General features: G+C 45.2%; 1 protein-coding gene and 1 pseudogene across 5 annotated transcripts in view; both read right to left on the reverse strand.

Moving 5' to 3' along the window:
* Positions 1–314: 314 nt before the first annotated feature.
* The window catches only part of Arhgap28 (Rho GTPase activating protein 28), a 171444-nt gene continuing 149570 nt past the window's right edge, over positions 315–22188 (reverse strand). For all 5 annotated transcript variants that reach the window (XM_076549824.1, XM_076549826.1, XM_076549827.1 and 2 more), the window contains exons 12-18: positions 19505–19587; positions 17241–17438; positions 16074–16187; positions 14534–14587; positions 12304–12428; positions 6908–6972; positions 315–3337 (exon numbers count right to left, since the gene is read on the reverse strand). In XM_076549824.1, the coding sequence (XP_076405939.1) occupies positions 3255–3337; positions 6908–6972; positions 12304–12428; positions 14534–14587; positions 16074–16187; positions 17241–17438; positions 19505–19587 (722 nt within the window). In that variant the 3' untranslated portion in view covers positions 315–3254. The remainder of the gene's footprint in view (positions 3338–6907; positions 6973–12303; positions 12429–14533; positions 14588–16073; positions 16188–17240; positions 17439–19504; positions 19588–22188) is intronic.
* LOC102909630 (large ribosomal subunit protein eL8 pseudogene) lies at positions 9859–10934 on the reverse strand (annotated as a pseudogene).

Here is a 22188-nt window from a genome sequence, read left to right on the forward strand (position 1 = left end):
AAACGCCCATCTTCTACCAGCACTGTGCACACGGATGCAAGGAGTCTGGTAACAGTAATTTTAGTTTTTGTCTCTTTATTTTTGTGGATAAAAGTCAATGCCCACATCCTATTTAATAAGAGCTGATGGAACAAAAGACTCAATATTCTAACTTTGAGGAGAAAACATACCATGTTGGCATTTTCCATGGATATATGATTTTTTTTCCTAATTAAACTGCCAAGTTTTAGAAGATAAGAAATGCTTGAAAGACAGTATTTTCAAATGAGATGAGAGTGTGTAAAACAGTGATGTGTTTGAAAGAAACACTTCAATCCCATGTCATATTACTTTTTATTAAGTGACATATTTATGGAAAATAATTGAAAATGCCTGTCAAGGGGAGTATTCTATCCCCTAATGTACAGTCTTTTCAGGCAAGTCAGCCACACACGTGGAAAAGAGTTAACACACAACTGCTCAGGAGAGGGACATTCCGTCTCCTGGCTTCTCAGAGGAAACAGAGACAGTAGCGGGAAACTCTGCCAGACGAGATGACAAACACATCCTGACAACCTGTGTCCCCACATAGTTAGAAACACGAGCCGATCACTACGGGACCCACAGGGACTCCCTCAGAGCACGCCCCAGGGCATTGCTAACACTATTTTATATCGTGAATGGCATATTATCAAAACATACACTAAAAGATAACTGCGCAACTTAAGTAAGACCCAGGGACAGTTGAACAACACAACAACATGTTAAAGTCCATTTGATTCTTTTTCCCAAGAAAGGCTGGTGAGGTAGTTTATACTGCACATATACATTGTAAGGAATCAGTATTCCAGTTCCTCCAAAGACCACTGGCCGGAAGAACCATCTCCCAGCTGGGTTGCATAGAACAGGACCCTCTTAGGGAGAATGGTGGGGAAATGAGGCAATTGTAGGAATCTTCTGAATGTGTGTTCCTACAAGTCATTTCCTTTAATACTTTCCCAAATGATATTATTTTCCTACTTGTGTATCAAAAGCACTTGATGGGTGAGAAGCCAGTAAGAATTTCATTTATTGACCATGCATCTGGCCTCTCTTTTGTTGGCAAATACCCCATTTGTTCTAACAGGTTGGCTACTGGACTTTTGAAAACCAACTCTTAATAAGGCCAAAGTTCTTTCAATACCCAGATGACAGGCACTTTAAATTTAATTGAAGGTTTATTCTTTCAGAATAAAATCAGTAAAAGAAATTCCTTAAGCACACAAACATTAGTTTGCATGTCGACTAAAACTTCTCTAGTCAACTGAATAAGAACAAAATGTTGTAGCCAATGTTGACCTTGATGTTGACACTGCCTTCTGTACAATAGTTATTTGAAAGTTGCTATGTTCCTGAATAAACTACAATGATTAATTTCAAGTTACTGATTCAGCCAAGACTTTGCACAAAATGCAGAGTCTTGCTCTGCGCTACCTGCCATGGACTAGCTGCTTGTCAGAGATTGGTGACCAAAGCTAATGCATGAATTCTAATGTGTCTTCAGGCAAATGAAATGAAAACTCTGGAAAAGAAAAGTAAATGAACAGATCTGTACAATTCCTATATAAATACAACAGAACTGGATGCTTCTAATGCAAAGGAACACAGGACCATGCCCACGTCTTTACAGAGATACTCTAGAAGAATGGCTTCTATGTGTAGGCAGGGTTCTTCCAATGACATCCTGGCCTCCAGCAGCCGTACAGAGTGATATGCTCACTCGCTGCTTGCACCACAAAATGATAATATACTCATTGCACACACTCATAGGCCCACTGGGCAGCCTTGAGACTGGTCAAACACTGGGACACAGACGAACCTCTGCAGTGCCTATTTGGCTCTTAGTGGCTTTTCAGAGAAAGGAACTAGACATTCATAAATAGATCAAACAAACTGGCTTTTGTGTTTCTAGAAGAGTATAACAAAGTCCTGAAGGTCAGAAGGAAAATGATCTGCACGTTGACTGTACAGATCGCTCCGCTTCTACAACAGGATGGTCTGACTGCTCGAGTTCAGAATGTTTTGTTTCACAACACATGTGAGATCTCTTCTGCACATGCATTTGCAGTAACCTCACATTAGATCTGGACATGGGGTACGCAGGTAAGGAAACAGTCCTTTAGCATTTGCAAGTCAATTTTGCTTGCACTGGCACTTGGGTCTGAAATGTTGGAACTGCTGTGAGTCCATCAAACTCCCGGTCAGTGGAAGATGAAGCAGAGCTGGGATAAATGAGCCTCCATCTTCAGTCTCCAGAAGGCAGAGTGGTCCTGTCCCTCAGTACACTGCAGATTTGTTCCTATTAGAAACGCGAGGACCGAACGTTCCCCACTGCAGATCTAGATGACAGTTGCGCAAGATGCGGACAGTGAGGTGGTCTCCAGCTTCCATAGCCCAGTGCTAAATCCACAGTGCTGACCCACGTCTCTGGTTTGGTTAATGATCAAAAAGCAGATGCACTTTTGCAACTTATCAATTCTGCATCTAATGGCATTTTTCAGCACTTATGGGTAAATGCATGTCTGTAGTTTTTGAGTTGGGGCTGCAGAACTGACTGCAGTTGTGAAATGTTTTTTTTTTTAAAAAAAGTGTTTGATCTGCAAAGGAAATCTATGCTGACACATGAAAGGCGATTTATTCACTGAGCACCACAACTGTGAAAAGAGAGAAGAGATGCCGTGACTGTGGACTACAAAGGAGGCTCTGGAAGCACAGACTGGGATTTGCAATGAGGATCTGTGCTCACGAGAGAAGGAACCATAAAACACCATCTCAACACTCAACAGACAGGGAAAGTTCCTTTGCACCAGGGTGCCACCAAGTCCTCTTAGTGCATGACGCACAGAATGACACGGTGCACAGCTGTCTTTAGACTGAAGGCCTTCCAAACGAGGAGCAGTGAGAGCATAAATATTGTATGTTTCACATCAGAAGTGCTGCCTATTCCCAGGAACAGGGCCAGGTCTATTTCTGCCTCATAGCTCCATAGTGAGTAGTGTTGGCCTTTCTTCTGGGTCACATCTTCTTACCAAGGAACTGTGATAAAGTTCAGCTCAGTGTGAACCAGCTCCTCCTCTGTAGTTCATAATGACAGAGCTGGCAATTCTGCCCCTCCAGGAGAACCAGGATTACAGGAGCAAACACCTCAGGGCAGTGTAGTTTTCCCCACAAATGCAGGATCTTCTTGGCATATAATACAAGGCAAGAGGCATCTTGGGCATATTTCAAAGACGTGGCTAGGGCTTAATCACCCATTCTGCATGAGGATTAACATGGTACACATCCAATATATACGCATCAGGATCCAAACAGTGTTGTCCTAAAAGAAAGAGAAAAAGCTCAAGCCAATCAGCACGAGGACGTGAGTTCTATCCCCAAAATCTACATTAAAAGGAAGGGAGGAAGGAAGGGTCAGGTGTGGTGGTGTGGTAGTGTGCCTTTGTAAGGCAAGATAAAGGGAAGGAAGGGTCAGGTGTGGTGGTGTGATAGTGTGCCTTTGTAAGGCAAGATAAAGGGAAGAAAGGGTCAGGTGTGGTGGTGTGGTAGTGTGCCTTTGTAAGGCAAGATAAAGGGAAGGAAGGGTCAGGTGTGGTGGTGTGGTAGTGTGCCTTTGTAAGGCAAGATAAAGGGAAGGAAGGGTCAGGTGTGGTGGTGTGGTAGTGTGCCTTTGTAAGGCAAGATAAAGGGAAGGAAGGGTCAGGTGTGGTGGTGTGGTAGTGTGCCTTTGTAAGGCAAGATAAAGGGTCTAGAGCAAATAAGCAAGGGATATGAAAAAAAATTTAAAAACACAGGAATGGAACAAACGGGAAATATGTGACAAGCCAAACCTTGAATTATATGTCTAGAGAAGAATAAGCATAGCAGAGATATTATGGAAAGAAATAGGAAGCCCTAATTATTAAAACACAAACTGCCACTGGAATGCAAACAGCAACAGCAAACATCAAAACACCACTGACGACTGAAAACAACAGCCACCATGGAATGGTAGCCCTAAGGATGCACTAGCGGCACACACGGCTTAGCCGTAACCAGTGGCTCTCTGCTTAGCAAGACGGAAATCACTGCTGGTACTGGAGACCCAGCTAACTTCCTAGGGCTAATTAATCATGGATCATGGAGGAGAAGCTACAATCACCACCCTACTAAACCAGCATAATCCCTAGCAGCAAGCTATAAACATTTGTCCTTATATCCACAGGTAAGATAGTCCTCACCCCTTATCAAGGACATTTCTCTCTGCAACAGATAGAGACCAGTACAGAAAACATCAGCCAATCACAATGCAGAGTTGTAGAGCTCAGCCCCAGTGGATACAACTCCCATACCCAAGGCTCAGGGAATACTGTGGAAGCCAGGGCAGAAAGTTTGTAAGAGCCAGGGGGTCATGGAGTCTCATGTGAGACTGTAACTCCCAGTAATGTCAGGAGCTATATCCATAAAATATGGCCAACATGGCTGCTTAAACATGAGCTGAACGAAGATAACAAAATAGATAGGTAAAGTTCATGGGGTAAAGACCACAAGGTCTCAACACAACTACAGGCAACTAAGGAATGCTTATTGAGAGAAGTAGTCCTGCCCAAGGAAGATCATACAAATTTGATAACCAACACCTAATGGGCAGTCCTGAAAACATACATACAAGTAACACTATGTAGACTGAGCTGGTTATATTTAGGTATATATCTGTACATACATATATTCATGTAATAATAGTAGAAAAAAGGAGGCCATGAATTTGAAAGAGAGAAAGGAGAAATGTTATGAAAGGGTTTGGAAGGAGGAAAGGAATGGGGAAATGACATAATTATAATCTAAAAAAAATTTTAAAAGGGAAAAAAGAATGGACATTTTGTTGATTTCTATGGAAGTAACAGGCACTGTTCCCTGTGGGTACAGTTTCCCTCAGAAACTTCTCCTGTGGGTACTTAGACTGTAAGTAAATATATGCACTACAAAGTAAGTCTTAATGATAGGGATATTAGGGGAAAACAAAGCGCGGAGCATGTACAGTGTAGGAAGACATTGCCAAGAGGGTGGCGTATCAGCAAAGTCATGAAGAGTCAAGGAGGAGGTGAGGGCATCCGGAACAAGAGCATCCTAGAAGTCTGCCCATGTGAAACGCCCAGCAGTGTGCCAGGTGACTGCGCACAGGGGCAGGGTCCAGAGGGTAGGCTGGGAGGCCAGTCCGAGGAACACTAGCAGGCAGCCGGACTGACAGCCACGGGACTGTTGAGTTCACCCAGGAAGGTGTGTGTACCGACCCAGGCTTCCAAGGACTACACCCACGAGAGCCAAGAAGCAACAGACACCCGGAAAAGCAGGAGGGAGCTCAGAAATGCATGCTGTCCTCAGCAGCAAATGGGAGACGTGTGTGATTCAGACGGGAACACGCGAGCCAGGCAGTAACTAAGACAAAGGCAGTGGCAGCATTTCAGTGTGTGCTCTCTGGTGTCCTGGAGAGAGAGGATGGTTCTGGTGAGATGCTGAGACTAGAGTGGCTTCAAGAGAGAAGAAACAGGAAGAAGAAATGTAGGAGAGAGCTGACGGAAGGTGTGTTGTGAAGTGGAGCAAAGGGACTTGAGGAATGAATTGGCTTTTTTGGTTTTTGTTTTTTTTTTATTTGAGACACAAGCTCAGTGCCGTGGGATGGTCTTTCTGCATGCTGTGAATATGTGTTGCTACTGTTGGTTAATAAAGAAGCTGTTTTGGCCTATGGTATGGCAGGATAAGAGCCAGGCGGGAAATCCAAGAGAGATAGAGAGAGAAGAGGGCGGAGTCAGGACAGACGCCGCCCCGCAGCCCAAGGAGCAACATGTCAGCAGACCGGTAATGTAATTAATATAAGTCTCTGTGTGTTTATTTTATAAGTGGCTACGGGACCTCGGGACTGGGGCGGGGCAGAGAAAAGTGTCTGGCTACAGCTCACCGTATTTCCCAAGGTGCTCTGAAACTCATGATCCTCCAGAATTCTAACTTCTGTAGTGCTGAGATTGCTAGCATAGCTGTGCACGGCATGAGGCAGGTGGTGGTGTTGACATGGCTGACTGCTTAATACTGCCCTGTCACTGACCAGAAGTCTCTCCATTTAAGAGAAGCCACGTTTCATTCTTGTGTTGTGAGAATTGAGTGCATGCCCTCTTCAGTCTGTATCACAGTCCCAAGGTTCCCTGGTGCTTTGGAAATCATTTTAATGGCCGGGCGGTAGTGGCGCACATGTTTAATCCCAGCACTTGGGAGGCAGAGCCAGGCGGATCTCTGTGAGTTCAAGGCCAGCCTGGGCTACAGAGTGGGTTCCAGAGAAGGTGAAAAGATACACAGAGAAACCCTGCCTTGAAACCCCCCTCCCAAAAAAAGAAAAGAAAATCATTTTAGGTGGGATTGATGGGAGGGAAAAGGTTATGGTGCAGGGGTAAACTGAGGCACAGGTAGAGCAAGGCCCTGAAAGGACATCCCTGAAGAGATCAGAAAAACACTGTCCACAAATAAAAGAGACCACAGGGACATGTCAGCCACAGAAGACACAGACAAAGACACAAGGAATCGCCCTTGACCTGTGCACATGCACTGGGAAACAGAATGACCTTGGGCTGTGAGCCAGGGAGCCGTGCACTGCAAGCACTAAGATCCGGTCTGTTTTGTAAGTCTAGCAAGAGGTGGTTTTTGACTTTAAGTGTCACATTGAAAAGGCCCCCAAGCCTTTACCTCACTTCAATTTTGAGAATATTGGAGAAAAATCATGAAACTGCTTTTATGTGAAACTATAAAGCCCCTAGACACGTGCTGATTTTTATCTAGAAAATGTGTGGGGGAAAAAAAACCCCACCCCTACGACAATAGCAATGTGTCATGGAATATGGGACTGGAAATGGTTGATGATGCTTACCTATGTTTCCACCAACTTCATATAACCTTTGGCTCTGCATCTTCATACATTCAGATGAACTATGACTGAAAAAGAGAGGGCAACAGTTGAGGGTTCCTTCGGGACCCATGGTGAATACCGACAAGTCATTCCATCTTGACGAAAAGCCCCAGACGCTTTTATGACCCAAGTCACGACAACAGCAACAAGAACTGAGGTCCACACAGGCTGAGACAGTTCCCAGCCAACGGGATGCTCAGTGGCCCATGGCAACAGAGAAGCAGTTCTAGCTGGGAGCTGGCGCCGCTGGAGAGAGCGGTGATGTCTACGCGGCTACCTGTGTAACGCTGCCCTGTCACTGGCCACAACTCTCTCCATCCCAAAGGAGCCGAGCTCATTTCTGTGTTTGCCGACTTAGAATGCATTCCCTCTTCAGCCCGTGTTTCAGCTCTAAGCTTCCTTAGCGCTCTAAAAACCACCTAAATTACCTAAAGGTGATTTCTTTCCTAGTCTGTCATACAATACAAAAGAAGTCAGAGAAAGCAATCGCCCAATTCGGTTTTTCTATCCCAAGTTTAGAAGGATAAGGGAATTCAAAAGGTCCGTGTCAATCATGGCGATTCAAGAACAGTCTGCAACTCTGTGGAGGAGAGGGAGTGCTTGGCCCTCCTCCGTTCTTAGTCTTTTTATTTTCAGTGAAGTAATCTTTGAGGTAACTGTAGGTTTGGATGTCAATTTTAGAAATAGTACATGCAGACCCTACGTATCCTTCATAGTCTTTACCAACAGCAGCGTCTTGTGAAGCTGCAATGTGAATTCATGAAGAGAATGTTGACACTGACTCAGGCAAAGCATCCATTTCATCATCCCCCAGGACAGCCACTGCTGCCCTGTTCTATCCACCTGTACCATCCTGTCCTCACTACACCTGAGCCCGATCCCCCATACCCGGCAAACAAGTGTTACCCAGTCTGCATTCCTGTAAGTTCCTTATTTCCCAGTACAATACAAACAGGGAGCACAGTGAGGAAGCTCTGGGTACTGGCTTTTGTCCCCCTCTGCATGAATCCCTAGAGACCTGGGCAAGTCCTTTCATTTCTTGTTGCTGTAGAGCATCGTGGGATCCAGCATGGTTTCGTTTTACCCATTGAAAGATTTCTAGGGTTTATCTGGCTTTGATTCAACAAAGCTGTTCTGGGTTGTGTTGGTGATGTCTTCAAATTTGGGGGATGACTGCCCAGGAGTATGGATGCTAAGGCCACATTGATATTTAATTTCATAACAAACTTCCAAACTACTTTATGGTGTTGCTGAACTATTTAATATTGCCCACACAGATAATGGGTGATTATCTCACAGCTCCTCTGTGTCTTTGCAGTATTTGGTGTTGCTGTATATCACTTTAGAATCCTCATGGGTATGCCATGATATGCCATTGTGGTTTTAATTTGCATTTCCTTAGTGGCTAATGCTCAACATCTTTCCATGCAGGTATTTTTCATCCATCTTTTCCCTTTGGTCAAATGTCATCTATATGTTTCTGCTATTACTGGGTTTGGAGTGCCCAACAAAAGTTCATGCGTGTGAAGCGTGTGAAGCATGTAAATCCCCAAGAGGGGTGGCCGGTGCCTAGTGCAAATGTTCAGACCCCTGGAGGCATGCGCTCAGAGGAGAATGTGTGACCCCAGACATTTCCTCTTTCCCCTTCGAGGCCAGCAGGTGAGCAGTTTTGCCCCACTCCAGGTCTCCTTTGTGATGGACTGCTTTGTGATCGGCCTAAAGGCAACAGGATCAGTTGATCATGAACGGAACCTCCACAGGGGTCCAAACCTTCTGTCTCCATAAGCCATCTTAGATATCTGTCCCAGCAGCAGAGCGCTCCTCTGTAAAATGCCTGCACCCACCCGCTCTAACCACTAGACTGCACTGCTTGGCCCTTACTGTCGAGTAGCAAGTACTTTCGTTGTCTGTTTCTAGCTGTCTGCTCACCCTATTCACAGGCCCCCTCACTCTTTAAGGTTTCAGTTTGGATGAGCTCTCACCTCAATTTTATCTCATATGCTTCTGGGGTTAAGACCAGGAAACTCATCACTCGTCCGGTTATAAGGATTTTCTCCTTTTATTTTATTAAAATATTCACATTTCTCATTATACATTTAAATCCACGGTCCATTTTGGATTAATTTTTAAATAATGAGATTTAAATTTTTTTTCTGGCCTATGGAGGTCCAGTCACTGCAGCCTCATTTATTGTAAAACGATTCTTTCTCCACTGAATGTTTTGGTATTTTTGCCAGAAATGTGCTCCAAGAATAGACAAAGTCACGGAGACAGGAAGAAGAGTATCTAGCAGTCGTTAGGGTAGGGGCAGCTTTTACTATAACTTACAACTATTTAACATGTATTTATCAGCGTGTGCCACGGCATGTGCATGAAGGGGTTGGCTCTTTCCCCCCACCACGAGTGTGCTGTGATTGACTTCCGGCTACTCCAGATTACAACTTTTCCGCTGAGGTATTCACAGTTCTAAGGGAGAGGTTGGGCAGCTACGGATCGACTGAAGCTGGTCAGAGGACTTGAGTCCACCTGCAGTCACCAGGCCTAGTTTATTTTTATTAGGACTATTGTCTCTATAAAATACTATTTACTTATTTGTGGAAGGGCCGTATGTGTCATGGTGCATGACTAGGGGTCAGAGGACAACCTGTGGGCTCTTCCTACTATGTGGGTCCTGGGTATCAAACTCCGGCCATCCACCAAGTTTGGCAGCAAACACCTTTAACCCACTAAGCATCTCACCGGACCAGAGCATTTTCTTTCCACAAAGGTCTAATTGAGGGTTTTTTTAAAATTTATTAAATAACTTAAGAATTTATCAGATGCCAACATCCTTACAATAAGATTTCAAGTTTTTATATGGCCATCTACATATGATAACTGTGGTATTTTTAAGATGCCTGGGCCAGCAATAGAGTTCCATGTTTGTTTAGACTCCTGTTAGCTGGTCCGCTCTCCTTTTCCTTCCGAATGCAATTTTTTCAGATAATTTTTTTTTTACTTATATTTATGTACAGACAACTTAGCAGTATTCATTTAACCCAGTTCATTGGTCAGTTCTCTGTCCTTTGCCTTTTCCAGCCTGGCAATGAGAGCCACAGATTTAGGACCCAGGACGCTGCCTCCCCAGTGGCAGCGGATCTCATCACATCTGTCGTTGTAATTGGTCCTGATAGCTTCCACCAGCTTAGCCAGAGCACCCTTGTCCTCTGAGTTAACCTGTGTGAAGGCAACTGTGGTGCATGTCTTCCTGTGGACCAGCCGCCCCAGCCTGGCCTTTCCCTTGATGATGCTGGAGGGGACCCCCATCTTTCGGCACAGGGCAGGCAGGAAGACCACCAGCTCAGTGGGGTCTACATCGTGGGCAATCACCACCAGCTGAGCCTTCTTGTTCTCCACCAAGGTAGTGACTGTACTGACCCCTGCTCGAAGGACAGGTGGTCCCTTAGTTGGGACATCCCCTTTGCCAGCAGCTTTTTTCTCCTGCTTTGTCTCTGGCGGGTACTTGTGGGCAAGCTTAAGCAGCTGGGTAGCTGTTGGCCGGTCCAGGGCCTGGGGAACTGGTTAATGGTGGGAGGTACTTTGAGCCACTTATGGAGGACTGTTCTTTGCCACTGCAGCCTAATGTAGAGGGGCCATTTGACAAAGCATGTGAGATCTCTTTTGGGCTGATGTCCAATGCCAAAGTTCGTAGGCCTTGTCTCAAAAACAGGATTCACCACCTTTTTGGCCTCCTGTTTCTTTACAGGGCAGGGATTAGAGTGCCTTCTTCCCTTTGGCCTCTTCTCCTGTGGGTGTCTTGCTTAGCTGGAGTTGAATGCAATTTTGTGTGTGTGTGTGTGTGTGTGTGTGTGTGTGTGTGTGTGTGTGTGTTTGCCTGCACATAAACTTCATGAATCACAAGTACATAACTTGAAGGATTTGCAAAATGAACATAACAGGTGACCAGCCCTCATGGTTAATAAAATAACTCACTGGAAGCCAACGGCATGCTTTTCAGTCCCAATGCCTCCCACTCCCCAAAATGAGAAAAGGCAGCCTAATGTTTACCATCATAGCCTGCTTCTGGCTTCTGCTGTTTCTATCGCCACTGAACTAATTACAGCTTTACATATAGCTGTGAAAGATAATACACATTCTTTTTGCCCATTTCACCGGTAGTAACATCTTGCACAACTATAACATAACGCTCCATCAAGATATCAAAATCTACCCAGCATATTCAGACACAGTGATACTTGTGCTCACAGTGCAGAAAGTTCACCACACTGCCAGAGGCCTGTTAACCCGCCCTCATCCTAGTCCAGAGTTCAGTACCAGAGCTCTAACACTACAGGCGTCGCTCATCTTGCCCCTTTATAGCCATGTCCATGTCCATCTTCCCCAATCATAATCATGACCTTACCCTCCCATTTATAGCATCTGTCATCTCAAAGCTATTAATGAATGGAATTATACAGCATGGACATTTTTGCAGGAAGCTCTCTTGACCAAACAAGTCTACTGCTTTTGAATTTTCTCCAAATGCTTAAGGATATATACAAATTACACTAGAAATAAGCAAACCACACCCACATTCCAACTAATAAATTAAATGACTTCTTGTCATTTGAAAACTGTAGGGTAAGGTGTTTCTATCAAGGATGCGTTCCTGTAAGGATGGCTAATGCTCTTTTGTGGTCACTTCTGGAGATGCATGATGAGAGCTGTGGGTGTCCTTCAGATGCTGGGTGCTGGGAATGACTGCTTGCAGGCTTTAAAAGGGGCAGTGATGGCTGTCCAGGGAGCCTACATGATACTTCTGGAAATTGATCAAGACATTGACAAAACTAACTGCCATATTTTTCATCCTAATAAGAGATAAAATTCATTGATCAAATAACTTATCAAGAGAAGAATTATGGGGCTGGAGAGAGGACCCAGCCATTAAGAAGGCTTGCCTGTCTTCCAGTAAACTGAGTTCAATTCCCAGCGCCCACATTAGGTGGCTCACAACTGCCTGGAACTCCAGCCCCCAGGGACTCAACAGAACCTCTGTGGGCACCTTCACATATGGCAGATACATATATGCATGAATAAAAGATAAAAATAAATCTTAAAGAATTTTATGTTAGAAGCTTACCTGTTGGCGATAATCCTGTTGTCTACTCAGCTTTCAACCCTTCTAATTTACTTGTCAAATCCCAAAGTAACAGCTGCAATTTTTCAAGAACCACAGATGCAGGAGTGGAGTGGTGGGCCGTGAAAGTTCATCTTCCACATGCCCATGCACGCTACCTCCAGGCTGACATACCCTACCTCCAGGCTGACATATCCTACCTCCAGGCTGACACACCCTACCTCCAGGCTGGCACACTCACCCGTTTTCATACTGAAACTTCGCAAGGATGTCTTTGGCTTTAGTCTGACTGTTGAGCTGAATGGCCATTGACACTTTGGACAGAAGTGGAGCGTGGACCCTAATGACACCTTCTGGCACGTCAGACTGCCAATGAGGAAAGATCAAAACATTGTCAAACTAGGGCTCAATGACTGCACTCGAGAGATGAAAATCAGGGACATTGAGAATGAGGCATACACACACACACACACACACACACACACGAGTAATACTCAACAGAGTGGAATGCCTTCCTGCTTTACCAGAAGACTAATGACTACATTTGACCCAAGGGTCTACTCTCTTTTCACTGAGACCTCATGCAAATGCTTTGGAATCGCAAAAAAAAAAATGTTGATTCTGACAAATATCTAATGATATTTATCAGTATCTTTATTGAACAATATCTTAAAAACCCTATTTAATTAATACACACACATATATACATACCTACACATATATCTAATGAAATATATCTATCAGCATCTCCATTGAACAAATATATGAGTGTGTATGTATGTATATATATAAATCTAATGATATTTATCAGTATATATATATATAATATTTATTAGAATCTTTATTGGACAATATCCTAAAAACCTTACTTTAAGATGTAGACATATACACACACACATGTATACACCTATGTATGAACTGACAGAACACAAATTATATCCTAGAACACTATGTTTACTGGTCTCTTGAAATACTATATTGAAGTGTTAACTCCCAGAACCTCAGAATGTCACTTTATTTGGAAATAAGCTCAAGAGTAGAGTAATTAGTAAAGATGGAGTCAAACCAAAATATCTTACTCTGGTGAGAGCTGTGTCCTAAAGAGAAGAGATGAGATACAGGGCACACAGTCAGACACCACAGGAAGACAACCGTGGAGACTAGAATGATACATCTGACATGGACTGTCGGCATCACCAAAGGCCAGCAGAGGAGTGCTCAGAAGAAACCCACTCTACTGACATTGTGACTTGGATTTTAAGTTCCCAAATCAGAAGACTATAAATCTCTATTGTCTCAGCCATCCCATCTATGGTACATTGTTATGGTAGCCCTAGGAAACTGAAGCGGAGTATTTTTAAATGGGGTCAGTTCTTATATTACATCCTAATATCACCATCAAGAACTACACCAGGGAGTCAACATGGAGGGCTTTGGAGCTGGGGAGCACAGACAGAGACCATGGCTTGCAGTCAAGACTACGTTCCTAAAACACCCTTTTTAGCATCTCAAGACCTCTTTCCTCTGAGCTCCTCAAATGTCTCTGTAAGACCAGTTCCTACTCCAACAGTATTGGGCCTCTTAACACAAACAGACTCACATGCGTTACAACTTTGGAGACCTTCATGCCTTTGTACAGCTACCTAACCATGCACCGAAAAGTCCCTGTGTCATTGCTTCCTGGGGAGACTGAAAAGGGCAAGCTTGACGGGCAGACTGGGGCCCAAGAATGTAGTGGACATGGTCACAGGGTACTGCATAGGGTATTAATAGTTACAGGGGTTGGGCATGGTGGCACATGCATCTAATCAGTGTGTTCAGGTCATGGGGGCAAGAAGGAGGTGTTATTTTAAGGGCAGCCTTGGTGACACGGTGAGACCATCTCAGAGATGAACAGTGACAGAACTGACGGAAGGCTGCCTGCTTGCCTAGTGTACATGGTGCTCTGTGTTCAGTGCCCAGCATCACACACACACACACACACACACACACACACACACACACACACACACACTCTCTCTCTCTCTCTCTCTCTCTCTCTCTCTCACACACACACACACACACACACACACACACACTCTCTCTCTCTCTCTCTCTCTCATACACACACACACCACAACACTCACATACACACACACATACTCACACATACACATAACACACACACATGCATATAACATACACACTCACATGCACACAACACACACATTCTCACACACATCACAACACTTACATACACACACACATTCTCACACACACAACACACACACATACTCACATATACACATAACACACACATGCACACAACACACACACTCACATATACATACATTCTCTCTCACATAAATTCTCTAGTCTCTCTCTCTCTCTCTCTCTCTCTCTCTCTCTCTCTCTCTCTCTCTCACACACACACACACACACACACACACACACACACACCACTATTAGCCAGAAAGAACAAACATCCTTACCATTCTTCTTGAAGGTGATTTTTGTGGTACCTTTGAGGTCTTGGGGCTTGAAACCTAAAGAAAACACATTCTATCTTTCAGATAAACCCCAAGAACATAAGTACATGCTGTTTTGGCCTGGTATAAGCCATGTGGAAAACATTTTAGCATTTATCAAATTACAAAGTGCATATGCCCTTTGACCCTACAATTCCTCATCTATAAATTCAACTACAAACATATTTCAATTGTGAAAACAATGACGTATATACTAGTGTATTCATGAAAGCTCAAATCATAAGAGAAATGAATGAGATACCATCTGGGACTCACCATCTAGGGGGCCTGAATGAACTATTGTATATCCATAGAAGAATACACAAAAGAAGCAAAAGAGGTGGACACACTGTTATGGGACACATGCTGCTGTTTCTTAAGCCATGATCGAGAATAGAGACAGTGTTTTCTGTATGCTGCAGTCACATAAAATAGGAGAAACTCAGGCAGACATCATTGGGATCCACAGAGCACTGGTTCCACAACCCCACACACACCAAAGGCCACTGATCCTCAAGCGCCCTATAGAAAATGGTCCAGGTACACATCATCCCCAAACACTTCAAGTCATTCCCAGCTGGCTTATTGGACCTAACACTATAAATGCTATGTATATAAGTTGCCATGTATTGTTTCAAGAAAAACAACACTGAAAAGGTCTGTTCATGTTCAGAACCAATGCAACAGTGATTTATAGAGTATTTTCCATCTTTACATGTAGAGTCTGTAGATACAGAGGATTGAGTGTATTTATATTTGCTGTGTGAGCACAGAGCATCTGGGGTGGGCACATCTGTGAGTTTCAGTGGACACACACCCTGCTGACTTTTAACTTTTGTGAGAGTCATTTCCTTTCTAATAAGTCGAATACCAAACAATCTTCAAGAGATAGACATTTCAAGGACTTTAACCCCAAAGCATGTAGCTCAACACAAAAGAAAGACCCTGGTGCTCCATTTATGGAGAATTTCCACAATAGGTATATGGTGTTTTAATAACTTCATTCTTCCTTTGAGAAGAGAAAGCCTAGATTGTAGACTGTGATGGCCCTGCTGGGGTCCACCCTTGGCTCTGCTGTGGTCTACCCTTGGCCCTGCTGGGGTCCACCCTTGGCCCTGCTGGGGTCCACCCTTGGCTCTGCTGGGGTCCACCCTTGGCTCTGCTGTGGTCCATCCTAGGCTATGCTGTGGTCTACCCTTGGCTCTGCTGTGGTCCACCCTTGGCTCTGCTGTGGTCCACCCTTAGCTCTGCTGTGGTCTACCCTTGGCCCTGCTGTGGTCCATCCTTGGCTCTGCTGGGTCCACCCTTGGCTCTGCTGTGGTCCACCCTTGGCTCTACTGTGGTCCACCCTTGGCTCTGCTGTGGTCCATCCTAGGCTCTGCTGTGGTCCATCCTAGGCTCTGCTGTGGTCCATCCTAGGCTCTGCTGTGGTCTACCCTTAGCTCTGCTGTGGTCTACCCTTGGCTCTGCTGTGGCCCACCCTTGGTGCCATCGACGCTCTCACCTCCCGCTCGAGGGTTTTCCTCCTGAGCAGTTTCTTCACACTCGGCAGCTGCTTCTTCAGCAGCATGGTGGCTTCATTCATCCTCCTCACCTGGGTGATCAAGAAGGACGGAACCTGCGGAAGAAAGGGCTGAGTAGATGAAAATACCCAGGCAAAAGCATCCCCGCAGATTCAGCCTTTGGTTATGGAAACTTGTCTTAACTCCTCATTATCTTGGAGCCAGGAGCTGCGACACTTGTCCTTGAAATTAGAAAAGTGATGAGGATTTCCATTTAGTAGAGAGAACACGCTTAGAACACGTTTATAATATACTGTTGTCTCCAAGGGGAGTTGGTTCCAGGAACCCCTTAGGTTCTGGAACCCTTGGATGCTCAGCCATGATATAGTGTTTTTGCACATAACCTGCATGAATCCTCTATACTTCAAATCATCCTTCTCTGATTTACAATATCCAACCCAATACAAATGCTGTGAAAAGCATTGTGTAGATGTAACCAACCGTCTTATTAAATAAGAAACACAGAACCAATGTAAAAGAGAAAGCCAAGAGGTCAGAGCTCAGAGCTAAAACCTTACCTTTCCTCCTGTGGTGGTCCTACCTCTCCGAAAGAGACCTACTTCCTGTGTGTTTGTCTTCACATAGTCTTTCTGTTCTGCCTTCTCATTGGTTGTAAACTCAAACACGTGACTGCCTTGTCACTGCCTGTAAGTACAGCCCTCCAGCTCTTAAAGGCATATGTCTCCAATGCTGGCTGTATCCCTGAACACACAGAGACTTACCTAGCTCTGCCTACCAAGTGCTGGGATTATAAGCGTACACCACCACTGCCCTGCTTTCCTACAGCTTGCTAATAGCTCTGACCCCTGGGCAACTTTATTTATTAACATACAATTAAAATCACATTTCAGTACAAATAAAATATCACCATAGCATTGTTTTATTGTATTATTTATGGCCTAATGACAGGACAGTCCAGTACAGATAGTCATGGCTGGTTAAACCCAGAGCTGTGGAACCTGTGGATGAGGAAGACTGGGGCAAGGACAGCGCAAGCAACCGTGAACTATGTTCTCCTCCACCTGTCTCCTTGCTCCCAGGACATTCACATCTCCCTGCAGCCAGCATATTTCATAGGGACACTCAATAGCCACAGGGCTGTCACTCACCTTCCACAGAATTTTCTGGTACTTCAGCATCAGGCGGATGATGTGGGCTGCGGTGTTGGCCAGCAGCAGCTCCTCATAGTCGGAGTGCTTGCTTCTGCTGAAGAACAGGTTTGGCGCCATCACGGTAGAAATGTTCCACAGGCTCATGCGGTTCTTGGATTCATTGGCAATCACTTTATTGAAGAATGTCATCAGAGCCTACAAGAGACAGGGGAGCCATGTCACTCTACTGGGAACCACTGACAGGCTTCCCCGATGGTGACCACTCATTCCCACATCCCTTCACTGTGTTGCTGGGAAAGGGTCAGAAGGCAAGCATGTGTTGGGGAATATTATTTTAAGGTGTGCTACTTTTGTTTACGTTGCCTTTGTTTAACTCTGTGAAGCTGTGTTACGTTGCCTGTCTAAAACACCTGATGGTCTAACAAAGAATTGAACGGCCAATAGCAAGGCAGGAGAAAAGATAGGTGGGGCTGGCAGCCAGAGAGAATAAATAGGAGGAGAAATCTGGAAGGAAGGAAAAGGATACTAGGGGCCAGCCATCCAGCCACACAACCAGCCACGGAGTAAGAGTGAAAATTATATGGGATAATTTAGGTTAAGAAAAGCTGGCAAAAAACAAGCCAAGCTAAAGGCCAGACATCCATAAGTAACAATAAGACTCCGTGTGTGATTTATTTGGGAAGTGGGTGGCAGGCCCCTCAAAAGAGCAAAACCAATCAATAACAAGTATGAGCGAATGTGTCCTATGTCCCCTTCAATTGCTCAGAAGAAGAAAAGAGAGCAGTTAATTCAACTGTCTGTTTCATAAAGTAATTCCCTTCTTATGGGCTTATTACCATGGAGTCACAGATAACAGACTTACTTTTTATACTAAACAAGCTTGACAAATATTGAAATTAAACATCAACCAGGGAGAGAAAACTCATGAACTTGTTTTATTGCTCATAGTGGCCTCCAACTTGTGGTCCCCCTGTCTCAGCTTCCTGAGCACTGGCATTACAGGCATGAACCACTACACCTGGCTCTTCTGACTGCCTTTGAATTATGGAATCTTCACCTGGTAATAGCAAGTATCTGTGTGCAGCTTTTGTAAGCATTAAAAGAGAAGCTTGGTGATTTTTAAAGGGCACTACACCACCAAGATGCAGACACAAGAACCTTTGGCCCTTCACCAAGAGGATGGAAAGCCCAGAAGAAAATAGTGAATGATATTAAAAACTGACATTCTATGCTTTACTGGCCCTACCCTTGCATTGAGGATGTAAGATAATGCTGTGTTTTATGATGTGGGGACAGGCTAGATAACCAGGTCCAATTATGTAGACTACACAGGCCTGAAACTTTCAACAATCATTTTACCTCAGATTCCAAGGGCTGGGGTTACAGAAGTGTTCCCACTCTGTGGGGGAAAGGTATCTACTCCCCCCAACCCCCAACCTCTGCCCCAAACCATGCTGATAGAAAGCAATCCGACATCTTCGTTTTCTGCATTCTATTGACTTGCCTTAAAATCAAGGGCTCTTTCAACTCATCTTACTTCGGTTTCATGTCAAAGGTTCCAAGTGCCTGCTGTTTTGCGTACAGCTTTCTAAGATATACACACTCATCCTCAAAATCGCAAGAGAAATGCTCACATTTTACTAACATACAACAAAGAAAAGAATTTGAGAGGAAGGGAAGTCAGGGAAGAGGAACAATGAACGTGGGTCCACCAGTCACGCTGTCAGCAAGTAAATCCCTTCTCTGGGTGGTGTTTTTCCCATCTGGAAAATGACCAGAGTCTACCAGGTGACATCAAAACTCCTCAAACCTAGAACTGTTTAAATTATATTGTGTGTGTCTATTCTAAGGCAGGAATACTTTAGAAATCTCGTAGCCCAGTGATCCCAGACGTTCTCCTCAAAGGCTCGTCAGTGCTCTCCCACCAGGCTGGAAGGGGTCACAGAACTGCAGAGCAGAGAACTCTTCTCACTGACTCCAGAGCTGATCTGCGTAGCCTCTCATCTTTACCTCTCCTGTTCCCCACACTTGATCCTGGCAGCTGTTTAGATACCCCACATGCCCCAACTGGACTGAGGGAACTAGATGTTAATGTTCAAAGAGAGTCCTAGAATTTCCATTCTCCGCGTCTCCCTCAACACGACAATACTGGGAGCATGCAAGGCAGTGGGGTTGCATCATGCGCAGGGTTCTGTGAGTGGTCATGCTTCTGTTTTCCCCAGATGAGCCCCGTGACAGATGATGAGGTCCATGCCGCTTACCTGTGCTGTGTCCCTGTTGGCATCAGGCAGGGCCATGACCATGAGGTGCAAGGCTTGAAACTGCACTTTGATGTGCGGCCCTCCTAAGGAGACAACAGAAATAATCACACGCTCGGAACCACACTGATGTGTTCTGACAGCAATCACACTAACATCTGGTGGCGCAGGAGGGCTCTGACAACTGAGTGGGAAGGACTCCGGCTTGGAGCTCAACAATGTTAATTTGTTCATTTGGACAGGAGCTCCAGTCTGTCGCCCCCTTCCCGTCCCATGATGCCTGTTTATAGGCAGGTAGCCAAAGAAGATGCTTTAAATAAGATTTAGATGACAGTTCCCTTTTCAGAGAGTGTTCACAGACCTTGCCTCACTCCACAAACAGAAGACACAAAACCCAACTCAAGAGCAAATAAACATGGTACACAAGGACACAGCAGCATATGGTGACTAAGGGTGCATGTTCTCGACCCAGATTCAAGCCCTGCATTTAGTACGAAGTCAGTTAACCCTTTTTGCTTCCATTTCACCATCTATAAAATCTTATGCAGCTCAGAGGGCTGGCGGGAGGATTGAGTAAGCTAGTGTGCACACCATGTTTAAGTCAGTACCTAGAAACAGCCGTTGTCTCGTGGGTAGGCACATTGGTTTTATGACCAATGCTATTTATTTCCTATCTCACAGAGACCGTCAAGGGAGGTGACTAGTTAGTTGTGGAGAGTGTTGAGAATTTTATTCTCTAATGACACAAGGTGGCGCCAGAGGGTTGGCATCCATGTTGAAAATTTAGAGTCCACGAAGTCTCTCCTTCACAGCTCACTGTATCCTCTTCAAAAGGGTCTGCTGGTGAAGATGCTTAGGAGTCCTGCGGAGTTCTCAAGCTGAAGGGCACCCTTACAATCAATTTACAGTCTGTGGCTGGAGGCCGTAGGTTGTTCGGAAAAGCACTGAGCATCATAGCAATGCAAACTGCAAGTGAGAACCTACAGCCGCAGGGGAAGCTGTTTGTGTGTGCTGGAGTCGGGGAGCTGGTGACAAGTGTACACCCACTGTGTGGGGGTGGGGGTGCACATTCACTGATCTGGTCACACGGTCTCAGCATAATCCACTTGGATTTTAGGTAGCCATGTCAAATTTTTAAAACGAACGTATCATAGGCCTAGAGTAATATTGAAAAGACTAATGTGAATTGATATGAGCGTGCCTAAGCCGCAGGACCTCTGAAGAGTGTGTCTGGTACCAAGCACAAATGAGACATTGTTTTTAGAGCCTTATCCTCAGATGCAATCCATCCCAGAATCCTTTGGAGGGAAAGAGAACAGGTGCAGGAGCAAATGAGATGTGGCAGCCCTTCTTTCCATTCCAGAGAATTACAAGGTTTCCTTTACAATTAAAGTCTGATTTGGCAACATTTCCATTTTCATTTTACTGACGTAACTTGGCCGTACACTGTCTTGTTAAAAATGTGTGGCTAATTCATGTAATGCATCCTAGCATGGAGCTTGCTTTCTCCTGAAGTTATTTTCCCAGAAAGGCAGTATGCTTTTCATGGACATACCTAAGTCTGGCTGATGAACTATCTGGTCCTCTACTGAACCAGCAAAGTGGAAAAGCGCCAATAACTGCATGAGTGGTAAATCATTTGTGCTTTCTGAACTCCATGTGAGCATGAAGAAGGTAGTCCAACACAGACACGCATGCGCACGCACGCACGCACGCACGCACGCACATATGTTCATGGTTTCACAAAATCTCATCGCAATGTGTGCTTTCCTCAGGCCATTATTTCCTGACTGGTCATCAGCCAGAACTCTGAGCTTCCGGCAGAGTTGGCTGGTATCACATCAACACCGGGAGTGAAATGCTTTTCCCTCTCCAAGTTCTACAGAGAAGCATGAGTGCCTCTGTGAACTCCTTTAGTCTCCCTCGCAGGGACGTGCGCTGGCTGCTGTGGGTGGGGGGATGATGGTGGGAAGAGAGCTCGCACTCGTGTGTGTGTGTGTGTGTGTGTGTGTGTGTGTGTGCGCGCGCGCATTCACATGTGGAGGTCGGAGGGCAACCTTCAAGGTTGTCTCTCAGCTGTCTTCACCTTTCATTGAGACAGGGTCTTTAATTGGCCTGGTACTTAATCAGGTAAGTTGGATGATCTGGCCAATGCACATTGGGGACCTGCTTGTCTCTACCCCCCCCCATCTTCCCGTCACTATCACTGGGGTTGCAAGTGTGCACTACCATGCCAGGTGTTTCACACTGACACTGGAGATTGAACTTACACTTATAAAGCGAACACCTTCCTGTTGGAGCCCTCTGCCCAGCAGCTCCGAGCAGCTCTGGCGTGGGAGGCTTGGGTCCCCTGACATAATTCACACTGCTATGACACACAAATCCACTTCGCCAGCTCATTCCGATAAACCCTTTGGTGGGTATCAATGCAGAACGAGGAGGAAACCAGTCTGTGGTGCTCATTTCCCAGGAGGACCAGGGTTCTGAATGTTTTACCTAAAATAGGGAAATCTGGAGTGGGGCAGTGAGTGTCTGGCCGACGGGCCGTCGGTCCTACAGGTGACAATGACAGTGTCTGGAAAGCACAAACAGCCACCTAGAGCAGTGGAGAGGGCACAAGAGCGGGCAGATGGAGAGACCGGGGAACTCAGGACGGGGAAGTGGCCCGCATTTCCGGACGTCAGTGT

The sequence above is a fragment of the Peromyscus maniculatus genome, chromosome 13 (assembly GCF_049852395.1).
Source record: "Peromyscus maniculatus bairdii isolate BWxNUB_F1_BW_parent chromosome 13, HU_Pman_BW_mat_3.1, whole genome shotgun sequence".
NCBI classification, from domain to species: Eukaryota; Metazoa; Chordata; class Mammalia; order Rodentia; family Cricetidae; genus Peromyscus; species Peromyscus maniculatus.